The sequence below is a fragment of the Octodon degus genome, unplaced genomic scaffold (genome assembly GCF_000260255.1).
Source record: "Octodon degus isolate 3935 unplaced genomic scaffold, OctDeg1.0 scaffold00109, whole genome shotgun sequence".
NCBI lineage: Eukaryota > Metazoa > Chordata > Mammalia > Rodentia > Octodontidae > Octodon > Octodon degus.
In genome coordinates, this window is record NW_004524685.1 from 238257 (window position 1) to 257543 (window position 19287).

The 19287-nt window shown below is 41.1% G+C and overlaps 1 protein-coding gene across 3 annotated transcripts in view; it reads left to right on the forward strand.

The window, feature by feature from the left end:
* The window catches only part of LOC101585096 (guanylate-binding protein 4-like), a 52264-nt gene that overhangs the window by 18139 nt on the left and 14838 nt on the right, over positions 1–19287 (forward strand). The window contains exons 1-4 of one of the 3 annotated variants that reach the window (XM_023724330.1): positions 14066–14144; positions 14222–14305; positions 15323–15518; positions 19133–19260. In XM_023724330.1, the coding sequence (XP_023580098.1) occupies positions 15329–15518; positions 19133–19260 (318 nt within the window). In that variant the 5' untranslated portion in view covers positions 14066–14144; positions 14222–14305; positions 15323–15328. Of the gene's footprint in view, positions 1–14051; positions 14306–15322; positions 15519–19132; positions 19261–19287 lie in introns of those variants that run through there. The other 2 variants (XM_004639276.2, XM_023724331.1) reach the window with 2 other exon arrangements.

Consider the following 19287-nt stretch of genomic DNA (forward strand, 5'->3'; position numbering starts at 1 on the left):
ATATATATGCCTGAGACTGAGGATAATTTTGAGCATTAGAAGGAGAGATTTTCTTCAAAGACAAGAAGAATATGGGAATGAATGTGGCCAAAGTCAAAACTTGCTGGTTGAGAATTAGAATGAGAAGTTGGCTCTACTGAGAAGAGTTGGTCTCTCCCTTGTTCTGCCTGGGAACAAGAAGGAAGAAGCTGGATGGACATGGTGTCCAACCCCTACCCCCATGATAACACCCAACATGGTTCTGTCCAGCCAGGTGGTTCATCAGGTAGGACTTCCCCGTATGGTACAGTCCGACAATGGCCACCACCACCACCGGCTGAGAAATCTTCTCAAGAATCTCTATGGCTTCCTTGTTCACTGTCATCTCTTCCTTGATGTTTTCCACCAGACAGATTTTTACTTCAGGCACCATCACAGTATTCCAATCTAGAAAAGCCTCTTATTAGAAATAAATTTATAAAGTTTTCTCTCAGATGTATCAGGGCACCAATCAACTCAGGGTAGAGAAACCTTCTGCACTGTCTATGAAAGAACATGAACCTAATATCAACTGATGTAGAAAGCTTTCTCCCAAATCTTTAATGATGATTTTGATTAAACAAAGGGGGCCAGGGAGATGGCTCAGTGGAATAAGTGCTTCCCTTACAAGCATAAGGGCCAGAGATCAATCCCCGGTTCTGAAAACAAAAACAGGGTATTAATGTCTTCAAAGTTTTTATTTCAATAATAATAATGAAATTCAAGTAGTCATCACCACAATTAGGGAACTACATTATGAGAAACCTTGTGCATTGAATATGTTAAGATACCTGTAAATTAAAGCTTATTTTAATCACTGCACAAGTGAGATAAATGCATTACACAAGGATTGAATGAACAAATCATAGAGACAGGACTAAAAACCCAGACAACTAAAAAAACAACAACAAAAAAAAAAAAAACCAGACAACTAAGATTAATGACAGGTTAGAAAGCACTTCTTAAATCCATGGAGGCATTTTTTTTTAAAAACTAAATTAATCTTATGGAAATTCTGAAATTGTCAAATGGTGACCATGACCACGTACATGTCCAGTCAAGACAAAACTGTATTCATAATGATTGGAAATTCCCTGCTGTCTTTGCTAGTCCTGTCCCTACACTATCACTAGCGTGATGAGCTCTTGAGTTCCAGGCCTCATCTCCATTCTAATTTTGCTTTAATATACAGTAACTACAAGTCAAAATCATGCCCTTTATGAGGGTTGGTGTCCAGAACAAAACAATAACAAAAAATAGAAAATAATAGGTACTATACTATGGTGAAATATATCCTTAATGAATTGCTATTAGGAATTGAAAGAGTTTTACTTTCATTATGGAAAACAACATGGCAATTCCTCTAAAAACTTAAACAAAATTAGCCTTTGATCCAACACTTCCTTGGTGTTACCTGGTGGAGAATTTATCTGAGACAGGAAGAAAACTAGCAGCTTCTTTTGGAGCAATCACAGGTCCTTGCTCTTGAAAACTCCTGCCTGCCAGCTACCATCATCACAGGTCAGCAGGAGCAAGGCTGAGACTTGTGAGGACAGCTTGAGCGTGGATGTCTGGGGCAGCGATGAGAATGAGAGGGCTCAGGCAGGCCCCAGTGACTGCGGGCTCCTCAGTAACACATGCAAACACTTCTCCTCCACCCTCTTCATCCTGAAGGCCTCCCCATCTTCCCTGCTGGGCACATCTCACCAGGGGTCTCAGTGAGCTTGCACAGGAGCAAAACATCACATGTGCACACACAAGGGGAGGTATGGAAACCATGGTTGCTACAAGGATTTTGCTCTTAGTAGGAGTCCTGGGGGGTTCTAAAGTAGGATGTTTAATGTTATCTAGCATATTTTCCACAAGCACATACCTGATCCATCATACAATACTTAAAAAGTGATGACAAGTAAAGATAAAAATGAATAACCTTTTGCTGTGTTATATAGAAATATACACTGCTGCTATCGTGTTCAATATTCTTATGCTTTGCTAATACACAGAACTTCTCCTAACATCACTAGCTACTTCATACAGAAAAGAAGCCAATTGAAACAGTTTCAAAGGCACAGTTTTGGCCAATAAGAAAGTGAGCGTGAAAGTTTGTAAGGTAAAAAGAGGAATAAAGTGTGGAGTGGGACTGTGGCAGTGGGGTAGGAAATGCCTGAGAAATCCAGGCTCTGTGGGCCAGGAGCATCCGCCTGCTCCCTCTGCCTGCTCCCCATCACCCTCGTCTGTGCAAACATTTTTTCATAAAAGAACAAATAGTGATAGTTCAGACCTCAGAGACTGCATTGCACTACCCATCCAGAGCATCCAGAAGCAACATACTCCTATGAAATATTTTCAAATTCAGAGGGAGCCGTATCTCTCAGCCATAGATTGGCCATGCTTGGTTTAGTTTGTGTAATGCTACAACCTTCAAAGGATTATCACCACTCTAGGTGTCATTGTTGTCCAAGTTCCAGATCTGTTCTGGGATCTGTTCCAGAATGTAGAGTTGAGTGCCTATTTCTAAAATGATTTGGGGCAAACATCTAAATCATGCTAACTTTTTGAACAGAGATACCCACAAAGAGGGCTTTCTGCACTTATCTGATTTTCATTCATGTGAGTTGGCATCAAGGTGCCTGGGCCACACACATACATGTCTGCAAAACCAAATACTTACACTAGGGAGATTATATGATATTTACACATGTGGGTCTGGTTTATTTGACTTATGAGTATATCTTCAAGTGGCATCCACTTAAATATAAAGGCTTCTTTAAATATAAAGAGTTTATCATTCTTTATAGCTGAGTAATACTCCATTGTATAAAAATACCACATCTTTTCCATCCATTCCTCAGGTGCTGGGCACCTTGGTTGTTTTCAAGATTTGGCTATTACAGTTTGTGCTGCCATAAACACAGGTGCACATATATCACTATGAGATGATGTTTTCAGTGCCTCTGGGAAAATTCCCAGTAGGGGGATAGCTGGTTTGAATGGGATTTCCAGTCCTAGTTTTTTAAGGAGTCTCCACACTGATTTCCACAATAATTGCACCAGTCTACATTCCCACCAGCAGTGGAGAAGAATTCCTTTTCCCCCACAGCCTCTCCAACACAATTGATTTCTTTATGATAGCCATTCTTTGAAGAGGTGAGATGGTATCTCAGTATTGTTTTAATTTGCATTTCATGGATGGTTAATGATGAGGAACATTTTTTCATAAATTTATTCACTTCTATAATTTCATCCTCTAAGATGTGTATGTTCATCTCTGATACCCATTTCTGGATTGGGTCTTTAAATTTGGGGGCTCTAATGTTTTTTAGTTCTTTATAATTCTAGAGAAAAGACCTTTGTTTGAGTGCTTCTTAGTTAAGATTTTTTCCAAATTTGTGGGTTGTCTTTTCACTTTGTTGGTAATTTCTTTTGATGTGAAAAGTCTTCTCAATAAGAAGAGGTCCCAGTGTTAATTGTTTCAAGTATTTCCCGTGTGATTTGATTTTTGTTCATGACCTCTTTGCCTACCCCTGTCTTCAAGAGTTCCTGCTACTTTTTCTTCCAGGAGATTTAGTATTTCTATTTTACTGTTTAGATCTTTGATCTGTTTTGACTTTAGTTTAGTGCATGGTGATAGACCTGGGTCAAGTTTTAGTTTTCAGCATATAGAGAGCCAGTTTTTCCAGCATCATTTAAGAGGCTATCTTTCTTCTAGTAAACATATTTGGCCTCTTTGCTGAAGATAAGATGGCTGAGTGTGTTGTAGTGGCTTCTGCATCTTCTAATCTATTCTATTAATCCTCAGGTCTATTTTGTTGTCAATACCATGCTGATTTTATCACAGTAGCTTTGTAGTATAATTTCAAGTCAGGAATTGTAATGACTCCTGCTTTGTCTTTGTCGTCCAGGACTGCCTTTGTTATGCTAGGTCTTTTCTGGTTCCAAATAAATTTTAGGAATGATTTTTCTAGGTCTGGGAGGTATGTTGGTGGTAGTTTGATAGGGATTGCATTAAATCGGTACAACAATTTTGCGAGTATGACCATCTTCACAATGTTGGTTCTTCCTATCCAGGAGCAGAGAATATCTTTCCATTTTTCTGAAATACTCTATGATCTCTTTCTTTCAGAATACTGTAATTTTCATTAAATAGGCTTTGATTTCTTTAGTTAGATTAATTCCTAGGTATTTCATTTTCCATGGTGCTATTGTAAAATGTATTGTTTCTTTAATTTCCCTTAGTGTGTTTGTTATCTGTGTAGAGCAATGCTATTGACTTTTGGGTATTGATTTTGTATCATGCTATGCTACTGAATTTGTGTATTAATTCTGGTAGCTTCTTGGTGGAGTTTTTTGGGTCTTCCAAGTGAAGTATCATATCATCTGCAAATAATGATATTTTAACTTCTTCTTTACCTATTTTTACTCCTTTTATTTCTCTCTCTTGTCTAATGGCTGTAGCTAATGATTTCAGAACTGTATTGAATAAGAGTGGTGATAGAGCCAACTATTGTTTTAAAAATAAAGTACATAGAAACTTATAATCAGTGATGAAATCATTAAATGTAAACTTATGATAATATAAAAATTACACTAAATTGTAAATCCACATATGAAAAACTACCATTTTACAAAATCGCTGTGTTGCCCCTGTATGTTTCTAACATATGCATTGGTTTTAATGGATGTTTATTAAATGATCATGGAAATGAGAAAGCTGATATAGTCTGAAACTCCTATGGGGATGTGTTTCTATTCATCCTCCCTGTAAGGAAAGTAGACTTATATACTTACAGTTTAGTATTTGGTATGTTTAGCAGAAAGCCACAGGAAAGGAAAAAAATTGAGAGAGACAAAACAGAAAAGCAGAGAAGTAAAGTATTGAATTGTTGGCCATTCTGCATAACTAGACATCAATCCCTACTGCATGACTTGAAGACTTATATCCAATCTACAGTGGTGCCTAAGCTTATGAACTTATTTTACAATTAGGGAAGTTGGCTTTCTTTCTGTTCATGTGAGAATGATGGCCCTGGTTGTGTTTGTTACCTGATGCAGAGTTTGCCAATGGAAGCAAAATTTTGGTGAAAGCTTTTGTTTGCAAACTGAACTGCATGCAACCAGAAGTGTTCATTAAACATGTGCTACTGTATATTAAAACTGCTCTTTGAAGGAAAATATAGAGTATCCAGTTCTCACTGGCTGAAAATTGCAGCAGGACTCTAAAACTCCTCTGAACCAAGCAAGTGTACTTGGGTAAAATGGGCTGGGAGGATAAGGCAGGAGGCTCTCATGTTCCAGACCAGCCTGGTGAACCCAGAAAAACCCAGTCTTGACATAAAAAATGAAAAAGCACTGAGAATGTAGCTCAGTGTATAGGTCCTGGGTTCAATCCTACAAATATCATCATAGCTTAAAAGCATAAGAAAAGAAGAAAGACATCAAATGAAAAGCCAGGAGTCCACAGGCACATCAGACAAACACTTCTGGGCCTTAATCTGTTATTCACTAAACACATGATGTGCATTTTCTTTCAAGGCATTAGCAATTTGAGAGAAATGTTCTTGCTGAAAAGAAATGACTCTTCATTGAGCCTATAGATGGTCAACAGAGAACTAAAGGCAAAACAACACCTAACTTTCATTCTCTAGGTCACCATTACTGCCTTAGACCTTTAAGTCAACCACCTTCTCAGCTGTGCAGACAGGCACCTTTATCATTCAGAAAGAGTCCATCTAAAAGTAAGTAAAACATCAATGAGAGTCCTGACTGTGCATAACATATCTCACCCCCTTCAAGATAAGGACATCAAGATAAATGATTTATAGGAACACTTGGTTACGCTCACATGTTTCCAGTCATTGCCCTGAACCTAGATTATCTTGGATTTTAGCAGTGACTCACAAGGCTGAGAATGCCCCAAGAATTGCCAGAAATCTCATAAAGACTGACTGCCCTCTCACACAGTAAGTACACTTCCTGTAACCACCCCACAAAAGCAGTGCCCAGACCATGAGGAACCTGCCTCTCACTGCAGCAAATGCCTATAATTGGGCCTGGTTCTTTTGTAAGTGGACCAATCTGAATATTTTCATTAGAACAGTGGCCTCTCACTTGGCTGTTCAAGCTGAAGAGCCTTTGCTGTTTTCTCTGACTTCCATTTGTAAGGAGCCAGCTTGATCTTTGTCCCCCTTGTGCCCTCTTTATCATTCATCTGCAAAAGCTAAATGCTCTTAACATTCTTTGATTTCCAAATATAGTACAAAGTTACAATAATTAAAGCCTTATATTATTTACATGAAAACAGACACATCAACCAGGAAAATGAATAGAGAATAGAGGATTAAATTTATCAAATGCAATCAATTAACATTTTACAAAAAACTCAAGATATATCAGAAGCTAAGAATGATCTTGATAACAAATAATGCTTGAAAAACTAGATATTGACAAGTAAATAAATATCATTAGACCCCTGATACTCTCTCAAATAAATATTTTGAAAGGGATTGAAGACTTAAATGAAAGCTGGAAATTTAATAGTCTGGAAAAAAACACAGGCAAAGTATTATTGAGGTTGGTCATGACAATGGTTTCTTGGCTATGACCCAAAGTGCACAGACAAGACAGGGATTATAGAAAACTGAGCAACATTAAACTAATTAGTTTCTGTTCAGCAAAGTCAATGATGTGCTGATTAAACATGCAATCTCCAGAATGGGAGAGAATATCAGAAAAAGAACAGATGGTTTTTAGTGAAGTAAAAAGAATACATAGGGGCCTCAACTGAGCCCTGGGCACCTTCCTCACCTGGAAGACTTCCAAGGGGATCAGGTGGGCCTACCCCAACCACATCATCACACTTGCTGAAGCTAGGCTGAGTTCTGGCCACCTTTCCTCACACTGAAGACTGTCAAACATAACTAGTAAACCTGACCCTGATCCCCTCAACTTCTCTGGAGTTTGGCTGAGCCTGGGCACCTGTCACTATCCAGAAGACTGCTGCGGGATCATGAATCAAGGTACCTAGAAGACTGCCACAGGGACTTGCAGGAGCCTTGAAAAGGGACCTGCACAGACCTACCATCAAGAGAGCCTTGCAGAACTTTGGCTTCCCTTACCATCATTGGATCCTCCTAGAGCTGTGACTTGCCCCCATCTCACTCAGATGGAAACCACAAAATCCCCACACAGGGGAGCTTCAGTGAGCCTAATACAATACCATCACTGCACAGTCAAAGAGAACATTAGGAGCTTCAAAAAATGACAAAAGGAAGGAACAAAAGGCAATGTTACACCTCTACCCACCCAGAAAAAGTCCAGGAGACAAGGTCATAGAAGAACTTGGAAATCACACCTGAAATTTCTGAGCTGATACCAACTGAAGAAGCAACTCCATCAAGCTATGGAGCAAATCAAATCAGAAATAATCTCTCAGGTTTAAAAAAAAAAAAAAAGAAATTACAATAATCTTGAAAGAATTGCTCAATACATCTACAGACATCACAGATTTTTAAAAAAGAGAGAAACACAAAAATGATAGGAACATTGAATGAACAATACAGGAAAGAAACAGAATGCATGAATCATGACAAATTTCTCGACAAAGACTGTCAAATCAAGAAGAGCTTGCAGTGAGATATTTCACATCCTGAAAGAAAACAACTCTCAGTCCAGACTGATGTATCCTGAAAAGCTATCTAGAAAATTCAATAATTTAATGGAGAAATAAGATACTTCCATGATAAAGAAGAACTGAAGAAATCATGAATAGATCCTATGGAAAGTCAGAAAATCATCAATACCTATTTTGAAAACTTTACTCTCCTAGGATGGAAAATAAAAAGAAATGTACAGATTCTTAGGTACAAATGAACTACCAAAGCTCATTCAAGGAGATATAAAAATTCCAAATAAGCCAACATCAATGAATGAAATTGAAAATGTAATTTAAAAAACTACCAATAAAGAAAAGCCCAGCTCCTACTAGATTCACAGTTGAATTCTGAACTGAGAGAAGACTTAATGCCAACTATTCTCAAACTCTTCAGTGGAATCAAAAGGGAAGCAATTATCCCAAACTCATGCCTGGAGAGAAGTATTACTCAGATACCTAAATCAGAGAAAGACCCAACCAAAAAAGAGAACTATAGACCAATATCCCTAATAAACATACATGTGAAAATTCTCAGTAAAATACTAGCAATCAGAATGCAGCAAATCATCAAGAAGATCTTGCATCATGACCAAATGGGATTCATCCCAGGAGTGCAGGGATAGTTCGATATACACAAACCAGTTAATGTAATACACCACATCAACAAAACAAAAGACAAAAATCACATGATAATATCAATACATGTATAAAATGCTTTTGACAAAGTCTAAAACTCATTCATGGTAAAAAAAAAAAAAAAAGTACAGAAAATTAGAATAGATGGTCTGTACCTCAACCTGATAAAAGCCATCTGTGACAAACAGCCAACATCATACTAAATGGGTAAAAATTGAAAGCCTTCACTTTAAAATCTGGAACACAAGGCACTCACTGTCACCACACCTATTCAAAATAGTTCTTCAGACATCATCCAGAGCAATTAGACATGAGAGAGATATGAAATGAATGATGATTCAAAATGAAGAAGTAAAATAATCATTTTTTGCAGACAACATGATACTCTATGTAGAGACCCCAAAATCACTACCAAGAGACTTACAGATTCAATAAGTAAATTGAGTACCATATGAGGACACAAAGTCAACACTCAAAAATGATAGCATTTCTACACAAAAACAATGAAAGCATCTAGAGAGAAATTAAAGAAACCATGCCTTTCACAATAACATACAAAAATTGAAATATTTAAGAATCAATCTCACAAAGGAGGTAAAAGATTTATGCAGTGAAAATTATAGTACTCCAAGAAAAGAGATCAAAGAGGACTTGAGAAAATGGAAAGATACTCCTTGTTTATGGTTATGAAGAACCAATATTGTGAAAATGAGCATATTCACAAAATTGTTAGATGGTTTCAATCTTATGCCAGAAAAAAATGTCTACCATGAAGAAGTCTAGCAATAACAAATTCTCTGTGTTGTGGTTTTGCAAACATTTACTCATAAAAAGTTAAAAATAATAAATAATACAGCTTTTCTAAAGAATTCAAATTGACTATAAATTTAGATACATGATGTCATTTCATTAGCCAAAGTAACAGTAATTTGATATTGTGTGTTGTATTATAAATGTTATCCTCAGATTATATTGCCGTTGTTATTTGTTTTTGTTTCTTTCCTCTTTAAAATAAAAATAGTTATAAGCAATTAAAAGGAAGAAAAAAAACTAAAAGAAAGATTAAGCATTAACTGCTCCTTTCAATAGACCAGCAGAAATCAGAAATACAATTGTCCAAAGTATCCTGCATATGTACATGAAAACATCTTTTCTCCTTCTTTCTTTTGTCCTTTTTCTCTTCCTACTTTTTACTTCCCACTGAACAAATTCTTTCCCTTTCACAGTATCTATCACACCTTTCAGATTTTATTTACTCTTTCAGGTTCTCATAGCATACCTCACAGAGTAAGTAAAAACATTTCTAAAATTCATCTGGAACCAGAAGAGGCCTAGAATAGCAAAATCAATCCTGGGCAACACAGGGAAGGCAGGAGGAATAATAATCCCTGAGTTGAAAATATATTACAAGGCTACTATGATAAAATCAGCATGGTACTGGCCAAAAAATAAATAAATAAAAGGGCCTGAGGCTTAGAGGAAAAGATTAAGATGCAGACACAACTACAAACACACTCAGCCACCTTATCTTTGACAAAGAAGCTAAACATGTTCACTGGAAGAAACATGGTCTCTTTAATAAATGGTGCTTGAAAACTGACTTTACGCATGCCAAACACTTAAAATAGACCCATGCCTATCACTATGCACAAAACTGCAGTCATAATGTATCAAAGGCTTAAATACTAAAACTAACACATTAAATCTCCTGGAGAAGAAAGTAGGTAGAAATCTTAAAGCCACAGGGGTAGGAAGAGAGTTTGTAGGTAGGAAGAAGAAAAACCAAACTTCACAGAAATACTTCAAAGAATCAGCAGTTGGGATCACATCGTTTTGAAGTTTCTGACCTTCAAAAGAAAACACGAACAGAGTAAAAAGAAAACTCACAAACTGAGATAACATTGTAGCCAACTGTCCCTCAGACAAATAATTTCTACCTAAAACATATAAAAAATTTTAAAATGACAGACTCCAAAATTTAAAGACCCAATCCAACAATGGGCATCTGAGATGAATATGCACATCACAAATGAAGTGATAGAAATGGCAAATTAATATATGGAAAAACATGTTAAGAATCATTGGTCATTCAATAGATACAAATTAAATAACACTGATAATCCATCTTATGCGAGAAAGAATGGCTATACTGAAGAATTCTACCAATAACAAATGCAGGAGGAGCAGTGGCGAAAAGGAATCCTTCTCACTGTTAGTGAGAGTGTGGACAAGTACAACCACTATAGAAATCAGTATGGAGATTCCTCAAAAAGCCAGAATTGGAGGTCCTATTCAAGCCAACTATTCCCCTCCTAGATATTTTTCCAAAAGAATTGAAATCATCATACCAGAGTATATGTGCACCCATGTTTATAGCAGTGCAATTTGTCATAGCTAAATCTTGGAAACAACTCAAATGCCCATCAGCTGAAGAATGGATAAAATAAGATGTGGTATTTTTCCACAATTGAGTATCACTCAGCTATAAAAATACATAAATTTGAATCTTTTATTGGTGAATGGATGCATATAGCGACTATATTGGTAAGTGAAATAAATCAGACCCCCATGTGCAAACATCGTATTGTCTTGCTAGTGTGAGAACCTGAAAGAGTAAATAAAATCTGACAGGTATGATAGATACTGTGAAAAGGAAAGAATTTGTTCAGTGGGAAGTAAAAAGTAAGAAGAGAAAAAGGACAAAAGAAAGAAGGAGAAAAGATGTTTTCATGTACATATGCAGGATACTTTGGACAATTGTATTTCTGATTTCTGCTGGTCTATTGAAAGGAGCAGTTAATGCTTAATCTTTCTTTTAGTTTTTTTTCTTCCTTTTAATTGCTTATAACTATTTTTATTTTAAAGAGGAAAGAAACAAAAACAAATAACAACGGCAATATAATCTGAAGATAACATTTATAATACAACACACAATATCAAATTACTGTTACTTTGGCTAATGAAATGACATCATGTATCTAAATTTATAGCCAACTTGAATTCTTTAGAAAAGCTGTACTATTTGTTATTTTTAACTTTTTATGAGTAAATGTTTGCAAAACCACAATAAAAAGATTTAGTTTATTAATTATGTATTTTTACCCACAGCAACCCATAATCTCTGATTTTTCACTTCCATCTAGAAATTTATTTTTTTTGGCACTGGTAGAGTTTGCATCCTTGTTAATTATATTACCGATGAATAAATCATAAAGTTTAAGCCTTCTGACTTCATCATGCTACAGGCACTGAGCCTGAATCAGGACACTTCGCGAAAGTCACACAAAACAGACAAGAATTAGAGCTAAGTTTCCCATCCCTATTCTATGTGTCAGTCCATCCCGAGGCACTCAGACTGGTATTTTTGTATGTCTGTTTGGTTTGGCAGCATTTTGTTGTTGTTGTTTGTTATGACTTGTGTCCAGCTGTCCCCCCAAAGCCTCATATAGGTCACGGGGCAGATGCAGCTGGAGAATCAGCAAGAGGCTTGAAGGGTGGGCCCAGAGGGCCAGGGCGGAGCTCGAGGGGCGGGGCCAGAGAGGCGTGAACCCTTACACCGACAGCATGCACTGCCCCCTTCCCCCAGGCCGCAGTCTCTTGGAGTGTGGAGAGGGTTATCCTGGACAGGGCAGTGCCCCAGCCTCACCTCCAGACCTTGTAGAGTGGGGGCAGTGTCTTGAAACCTCCAATCACTGTGAGCTAAATAAACCTTTCCTTCTCTCATTTTGAGCCTCAGGTATTTGTCCCAGAAATGAGAGAAAAGTAACTAAGGGGGGCCTGCCCCTTAGCTCAGTTTTTTAAGTGGCTGTCTCAACAAAGCAGTCAGGCTCAGGTTGCTGTGGTTCGATCCCCACAACTGAAGCCAGCCAAACCTCCCAGAAGGCATTCAAAGCAAAAAAAAAAAAAAAAAAAAAAAAAAAAAAAAAAAAAAAAAAAAAAAAAAAAAAAAAAAAAAAAGTAACTAAGACATTGTTTTTCAAAGAGGATCCCAGTTGTCCCTGACATTTAAGACCTTCTTTGCACATATTTCCCCACATTTTATTGGTAGAGCCCCATGGAGAGAAAGGAGGATTTCTTGCTGCAGAACGGAGTGGCATGTATCAAAGACCGCCAGGATAAGCCCAAGCAGCTCTCAGTGTCCCTGAAGGAAAGTGATTCAAAAGGAGATAATTTCTCATACTAAAAATTATTTGCAAGAAGCATTTTTTAACCCCACCTAAGCTTGCTGAACCCTCCGCATCCCGGCTCCTTGTCTTTTTGCAACGATCATTATTTTTATTTTTCAGTTGCCTAGTCAGGAGCAAATAGCAGAGTCCAAGGAAAACAAAATCGCCTGAGTCTAAACTGCAGTGTTAGTGTGCCCAGATCTCAGCGCGGCGCACTGAGGCAGAGTGTCCAAGTGCTCATCCTGGTGAGTCCTTGGGCAACACACGTGTGGAACTGGAACTTCTTTACAATTTAAATGAAGTTAGTTCTTGAGCCCCATTGCCTCTTGTGCTAAAACAGTTTTCTTTTTCTTTTGGCGGAACCAGGGATTGAACTCAGGCCCCTGCGCTTGCCAGGGAAGTGCTTATTCCACTGAGCCATCTCCCCGGCCCCCCTAGAACAGTTTTCTTTCAAAAAGTTAAACTTGATTATATTGGTTCAATCTCATTCTGTGCAGGTTGACGGTCCCTTTTTCCAAATGCCTTTCTTGAACTTCCTCTGCAATCCTCACCCTTGGGAGAACAAGAACTTCAGCTGAAAGAACAGGTTAAAGAGCTGATGGCAGAGGAAATGGAACTTTGAAAAATAAAAATAACGCTAATTGCACGAAGGCTGAGCTACACAGGACCTGAGGTTCCAGCATTCGCTCCTTATTCAGAACAGGTTCCTATCAGCCCCGGGCTGCAGGTCTCCTCCCAGAAGATGTGTTTACTGCATCTTGAAGTGGCCGGTGGGGCTGCAGGCCCTGGAGTCACTTGCCGCTGCAAGGACTGGTGGCCTGTGGTCCTGCTGCTCTGGCTGCTCCATCTCTGAAGAGAGAGTTCACCCCGGTCTTCCTTCTGACTGGGAAACCTGGGGAGTTGTCGCCCTCCTGAGGCCTAAAGGAAATAGCAGCGCTGAATGAGAGGAGAGTCTGGCTCTGCGACAGTGGTCACCCTCCAAAATGCCCTCCAGTACAGGCAGGTGTTGCTCCTGTCTTGTGCGAAATCCCGCTTCCTCTCTGATGGGCATTTGTGGTCACCACTCTCTGCCCTCCTCAGATACCAAGTCGGCCGCTACGGATTTGGGGACTTGGGCTTTCAAGGGATGAAAAGAGAAGATTTGTCCTTCCAAAAGAACCTATTTCCCTTTTAAGTGCGACTGAACTGGGTTGGAGCTAACCCGTTCCAACAGTGAACCCTGTGTCAGATCACAACGTTCAAGTTTCTCGGATTTAAAATGCTGAACGCTTGAAATATGTGGGAGAGTGGGGCTCCCTGGGGTGCTCAGAGGACCCTGGGCTTCCTCTCTCTTGGCCTGGCGCTCAAGCCGGCTCTAGGGGCGCCGCTAAACTGACGCCCGCCAGGTCTTTCCCGACCGCTCCAGAGACTAGTGCCTTCGCTAACTCCGCCCAGGTGAAATCAGGGCGTCTGGCTCGGCAGAGCTGGGCAAGGCGCAGGGACTCCGCGCAGCGACAGGGCACAAGCACAGAGACCCGACTCCGGGTGGGGAGCGTGCGGAGAAGCAGCGAGCTCCAGCGGAAAGGAGGACCGCAGCAGCTTCACAAACGGGTCTGAAGGCTCGGGACGCTCTTCCTCCCTCATCTCACCAGCTCTGTTTGTCGGCTTACTTGGAAACTGCAAAACTAGCAACCGTCAGTAAAAAAGGAATGTGGTTTCGATTTCGGTTTTAGCTCGTATTTAGCTGCCTGTAATATCCGGTTGCTTTCAGAACCCGGGTTTCTGCGTAACCCGCCGGACCCAGCGGTGGTGAGCGCGACCTAGAACTCGTCTCTCGCTGCAGAGCCCGCGCCAGGTGAGCTCGCGCCGTCCGGGCCGTCCGCGGCCCCCAAGAATCGGGGCTGCAGGCTGGAGCTGGCGGGGAGCGCACACCTGGGAGGACGCCGCGGGGCCGAGGGTGCGTGACCCGGAGCGCCGGGCTCTGTCCTGAGGGGGCTACAGAGTGACAGAGGTGCCTGCGTTCGCGCCGCGCGCTTCTCCTCCTTGGCGCGCACCCGACTGCAGCACAGAGCTCCGCCTGGGACCCGAGAAGCACTGCTGCCCTCTTCTGGTGGTACAGGAGGAGGAAGCCCTGTGAGGACCACACCTCACTTAGGAGGCGCTGTGCTGGGGTAACTTTTTACAGCCGGCTTTCCTGTGCTCAGTGATTTGCTGGCTGCTCCCTAAGTCTGTCCTCATCAACATTGAAGAGAGCAAAGTCCTTGATTTGTTTCATTCTCGTGGAGGCTTTTCCAGCTTATCCTAGAGATAAATTCAACTTCGAATGTCCCTCTGCCCAGCCCGTTTCTTCTCTTCTGAGGACTTAGCGTTATCGTGCAGCGTGTATGTGCGTATGAGACAGGCAGGCGTGTGTGTGTGCACACAGTGTGCAGGCTGCTTGTTTGCTTTCATTGTCTGTTTCCTTCACTAAAATCAGCACGTTTTTTTTCACTTCTTAAGGATGTGCACCTGGAACATTGGACAGACCAAATTCTAGGATGCTCAGAACCTCTCGTAGCTGTTCATGTCTAGTGTGCTGCACTCTGCCTCTACCCCCAAATGCCAGCATTTTCAGGGCTCTGTCATCAGTGCCTTACTTTTCTCATTCTATTCTTGCAAAGTCTAGGTAGTGGTTTCAAAGGGTTCTTATAGGAATCATAACATTATGAACAAAAGCCATTCTGTATCAGGTCTGGATATGCTACACTGCACAAAACATAGAAAATGGACATCCACAGTCCACAAGCAGAGAGTTGACGTGCGTGTGCCTTGAATAACCATCAGAGATGAATCAAAGTCTTGTACTCCAAAGAGGGGCTTTTCTGAGTTGCAGGTCGCCATGGCATCGGAATCTGTCATGGAGGGCCCCATTTGTCTAGTGGAAAATGAGAAAGAGCAGCTGACCGTGAATTCCAAAGCCCTAAGGATTCTTGGCAAGATATCCCAACCGGTGGTGGTGGTGGCCATTGTAGGCCTGTATCGCACTGGGAAGTCCTACCTCATGAACCGTCTTGCGGGTCAGAACCACGGTAAGTGTGATCCTCAGGCAGAGGCTTTGCTTGAAACCAGTTAGGACAAACTGGCTACACCTTCTCTGGGTCACCTTAAGGAAGAGTTTCTAATTCTTACCATCACATTCCTGCCCTGAAACTTATCCCCTAACTCACTCTCTTGGACACTAGTAGTTCCCAGCCTTATCAGAAGTTCCACCATCTACTGTGCCTGAGCCCATCCACTCTCGCTGCTCAGGGCGTCGCTCCAGCAGTTGCTCCCTGTCTCCCTCCTACACCTTTTGCATTCTGTGTCCAGCTGACTGCTCGTTCAAAGTATCACACAGATGCAGATGAACGTGTTGTTTTAAAAAATAGAGGAGGGCCAGCCGGATAGCTCAGCAGATTAAAGCGTGTGCTTAGGCAGAAACAGGGACCAGCGTGGGATTACTGGCGTGCTGTGCTGCCCTGCCCCCAAGGCGCGCTGAGACAGCAATTGAGACTTGCCATGGTGGTGCACGCCTTTAATCCCAGCACTTGGGAGGCTTAAAACAGGAGGATCACTGCGAGTCCAACATGTGCAGTAAGACCCTGTAGACCTTATACTAACTACATTAAAAAAAAAAAAAAAAAAAAAGATAGGTGGGGATAAAAGGTCATGCAGTAGGATCCCAGTTATCTGATAAGCAAAGTGGCTGCTGTCCAGTTTTGTCTTTTTGTTATCTATTTCCTTGCAATTTTTTGACAAGTAATCACCCTCTCACATTTTCTAATTCATCCTTTGTAACATGCCAACTACAACTTGCACACATACAGCATCCATGCAAATAGAGTAAATTTCTCTATAATCACTATCCAAATCAAAAGATAAATTCTCTAACACCACAAATTCCCTAATCATACCCTCTCACATTCACTAAAGCTCATCAGTATTTAGGCTGTTACAGCAGACTTCTTCTACTCCTGCTTTTTAAAAATAATTTTTTTAACCTATTATCCATTCAAAAACAAACTTAATTGGGCCTTTTGAACTTTACTTTTTGTGTTTACTTTTTGGATGTTTCTCTTGTACAAATATATCCAGAAATGAATACACAGATATATGGAATATATGGAATTTCTGGATCAGAGAGTAGGAAGTCTTCAACATTTCTGAAGGCTGAATAATATTAAACAGCTATCATGTGCAATAAACGTTACATCATACTCTATGAGTAATTGAGAATTGCACAAAATTATAACACAAAGCTAATTTTTAACTTTTGCCTATCTGTGACATACAGTTGCATGTTATTTATCTCATTACAAATAAGTTTCAGCACTTTGACATTTGAACTTTCTGAGCTGTGAATGTGTTTTTCCTATCAAGTTTTCTATTTTCACTTTTGCTCCTAGGAGGACACTTGGTGATTCAGTCTTTGAAGGCTGTGCAGCCACCTTCCTTTCTTGTCTTCCTTTCTGCTGTCTCAGTAGACCAGCACAGGAGGACTTCGAATTGCATCTGCAAAGCAGAAGGTCCCAGGCCCCACCTTCCCACTGCCTGGCTCACCCTGTCACTCTGGTCCTCCTGTCTCCCTCAGTTTTTGATTGTCTCCCTCCCTCCATCTGTCCCTCCCTCCCTCCCTCCTTCTCTCTTCCTCCCTCTCCATTTCCCATTTTCTTCTCTTTTCTTTCTCACTTTTACTTTTCATTCTTCACTGACTCACAAACAAATCATTCTATCTTTATCTTTCTTTTAGGAGATCACTTGAGGCTCAATCTGGGGAATACATTTTTCCTTTCTTATATCAAATAAATTCAAAGCTGATTTTTTTTTAAGGGTTGACAGTTGAAAAGCCCTCATATAGGCATGTTAGAAGAAGTTTCAAGATCATATAAAAGAAAAATGGTTTTTTCCTACTTTAAGTAACATCAAGTAACAAAAAATCAATTTCCAGTGCTCAGTGACTCCCCACTGTTCTTCTATCCTCTCTTGTCCTTAAAGACCAGAAAAAAGAGCCTCCCAGCCAAGGCCCATGAGCAGGAGCAGGAGCTTCACCTCTTGTGGCTGACTCCCTTTGCTTTGCTGCCCCTCTGATTACTGAGAGCGGTGCTCTGCCATCTCACCCCATCCTTTCTACAGCTGAGACCACTGGCAGTTAGGCATTCTCAGCATTAATCAGCAAACAGCCAAGACTGCTACAATGCAGCAAGGCACAGATTTTATGCCTTCTCTATGGAAAGGGTGACTCAGGCCTTTCAGGGTATAAAGCTGAATGGCCTGAGTCATGGGGAGGCAGTCCTCCAGGAATATTACCGTGTTAGTTTCTACTCTCAGTTGAGGAAGGAAGCATTGCTGTGTGGCAGATGGTCCAAAGCTTGACTGTTAAACAAATTACAACAGGTTCCTGGGAGCAGTTCTCATGTCCTTTCCACTGCAGGCTTACATCTGTGGGAAGAAAGGCCGACAGGAGTGCTAGGTCTTTCTTGCTTTGCCTTCACTTCCAACCCCCTCTCCATGAGGCAACAGACACAGAGCTCATCCACTGTTTGGAGAGAAGAAAGAAAAGAGTAAGATAAAGAGAAGGGGGGCTAGGGAGATGGTTCAGTAGAATAAGTGCTTCCCTGGCAAGCGCAAGGGCCTGAGTTCTGAACCCCATTTCTGCAAGAGAGAGAGAGAGAGAGAGAGAGAGAGAGAGAGAGGCAGAGAAGACCCAGCAAGAGAGAATCTCTTAGTTCTGGACATAGATGAAGCACTGCGTCAGCGTTCCAGCACTATAAGACATACAGGGGGAAAATCAACTTATAAAGATAAACGGATTATTTTAACTCACGGTTTTAAAGAGTTCAGTCCATGCTGCGGGCCCTGTGCATGTGAGCTTGTGGAGGGGCAGCACATTATGGATGTAGCACAGGGCAGAGCTCAGCTGCTCACCTAATGGAAATCAGAGAGAAAAAGAACAGAGCAGGCTGCCACAGCACACACCAGCCCTCCCATTACTTCTTGCTTGTTCAAGTTTCCTCCACCTCCCAGTGGCAGCCAGACTTTAACACACAGACTAATTCTAGCTCCAGACTAGAGGACCAGCTTAGCTGAACAGCATTTAACAGAGCAACCATTTACAAACACGTAGGGAGGGTACAGGGAACAAACAAAGGATGAGAAAGCCCCCCCCCCCCATAGGCAGAGTAACACCAATGTCACTTTTACTCTCTAAAGAGTTTAGCAATGGATGGAAGCCAGATGTGGCAAAGAGTTGAACTAGGAGATGGAACTAATGAAAGGAACAGTGACCTGAGGTAGAGGGACAGGAACAAGCCCTTGTGGCACTGTGGCCCTGCAGGGTCTCCTGCTGCTTCTGGTCTCCTGCTGCTGCTTCCTATTGGCGGAGCTTTGTGAGAATCTAGAGGAAAGCAAAGTGCTTCAAGGTTAAAAATAATACACAAACAGAATTCACACTGCCTCCATAATGTGGCACAGTCTGAGCATGAGAGAGAACCAGGAGAACAGGACACAAAGTGTATCTTAAGAAAGTCCTGCATGCAGCCCTAAAGACTGGATTGGCTGTCCTTGCTGAAGCAGTCTAACCCTCACCTTCCTGTAAGTTTAACCAGCCTAGGCCCTGGTGGCTTGGTCTCTGTGCCATCACTGTTGTTTCTCCCCTTCCCTTCAGGGTTTGCTCTGGGCTCCACAGTGCAGTCCAAAACCAAGGGCATCTGGATGTGGTGTGTGCCCCACCCCACCAAGCCAAACCACACGCTGGTCCTTCTGGACACCGAGGGCCTGGGGGACGTGGAGAAGGTGAGCAAAGAATCCCCTCAGTTCCAC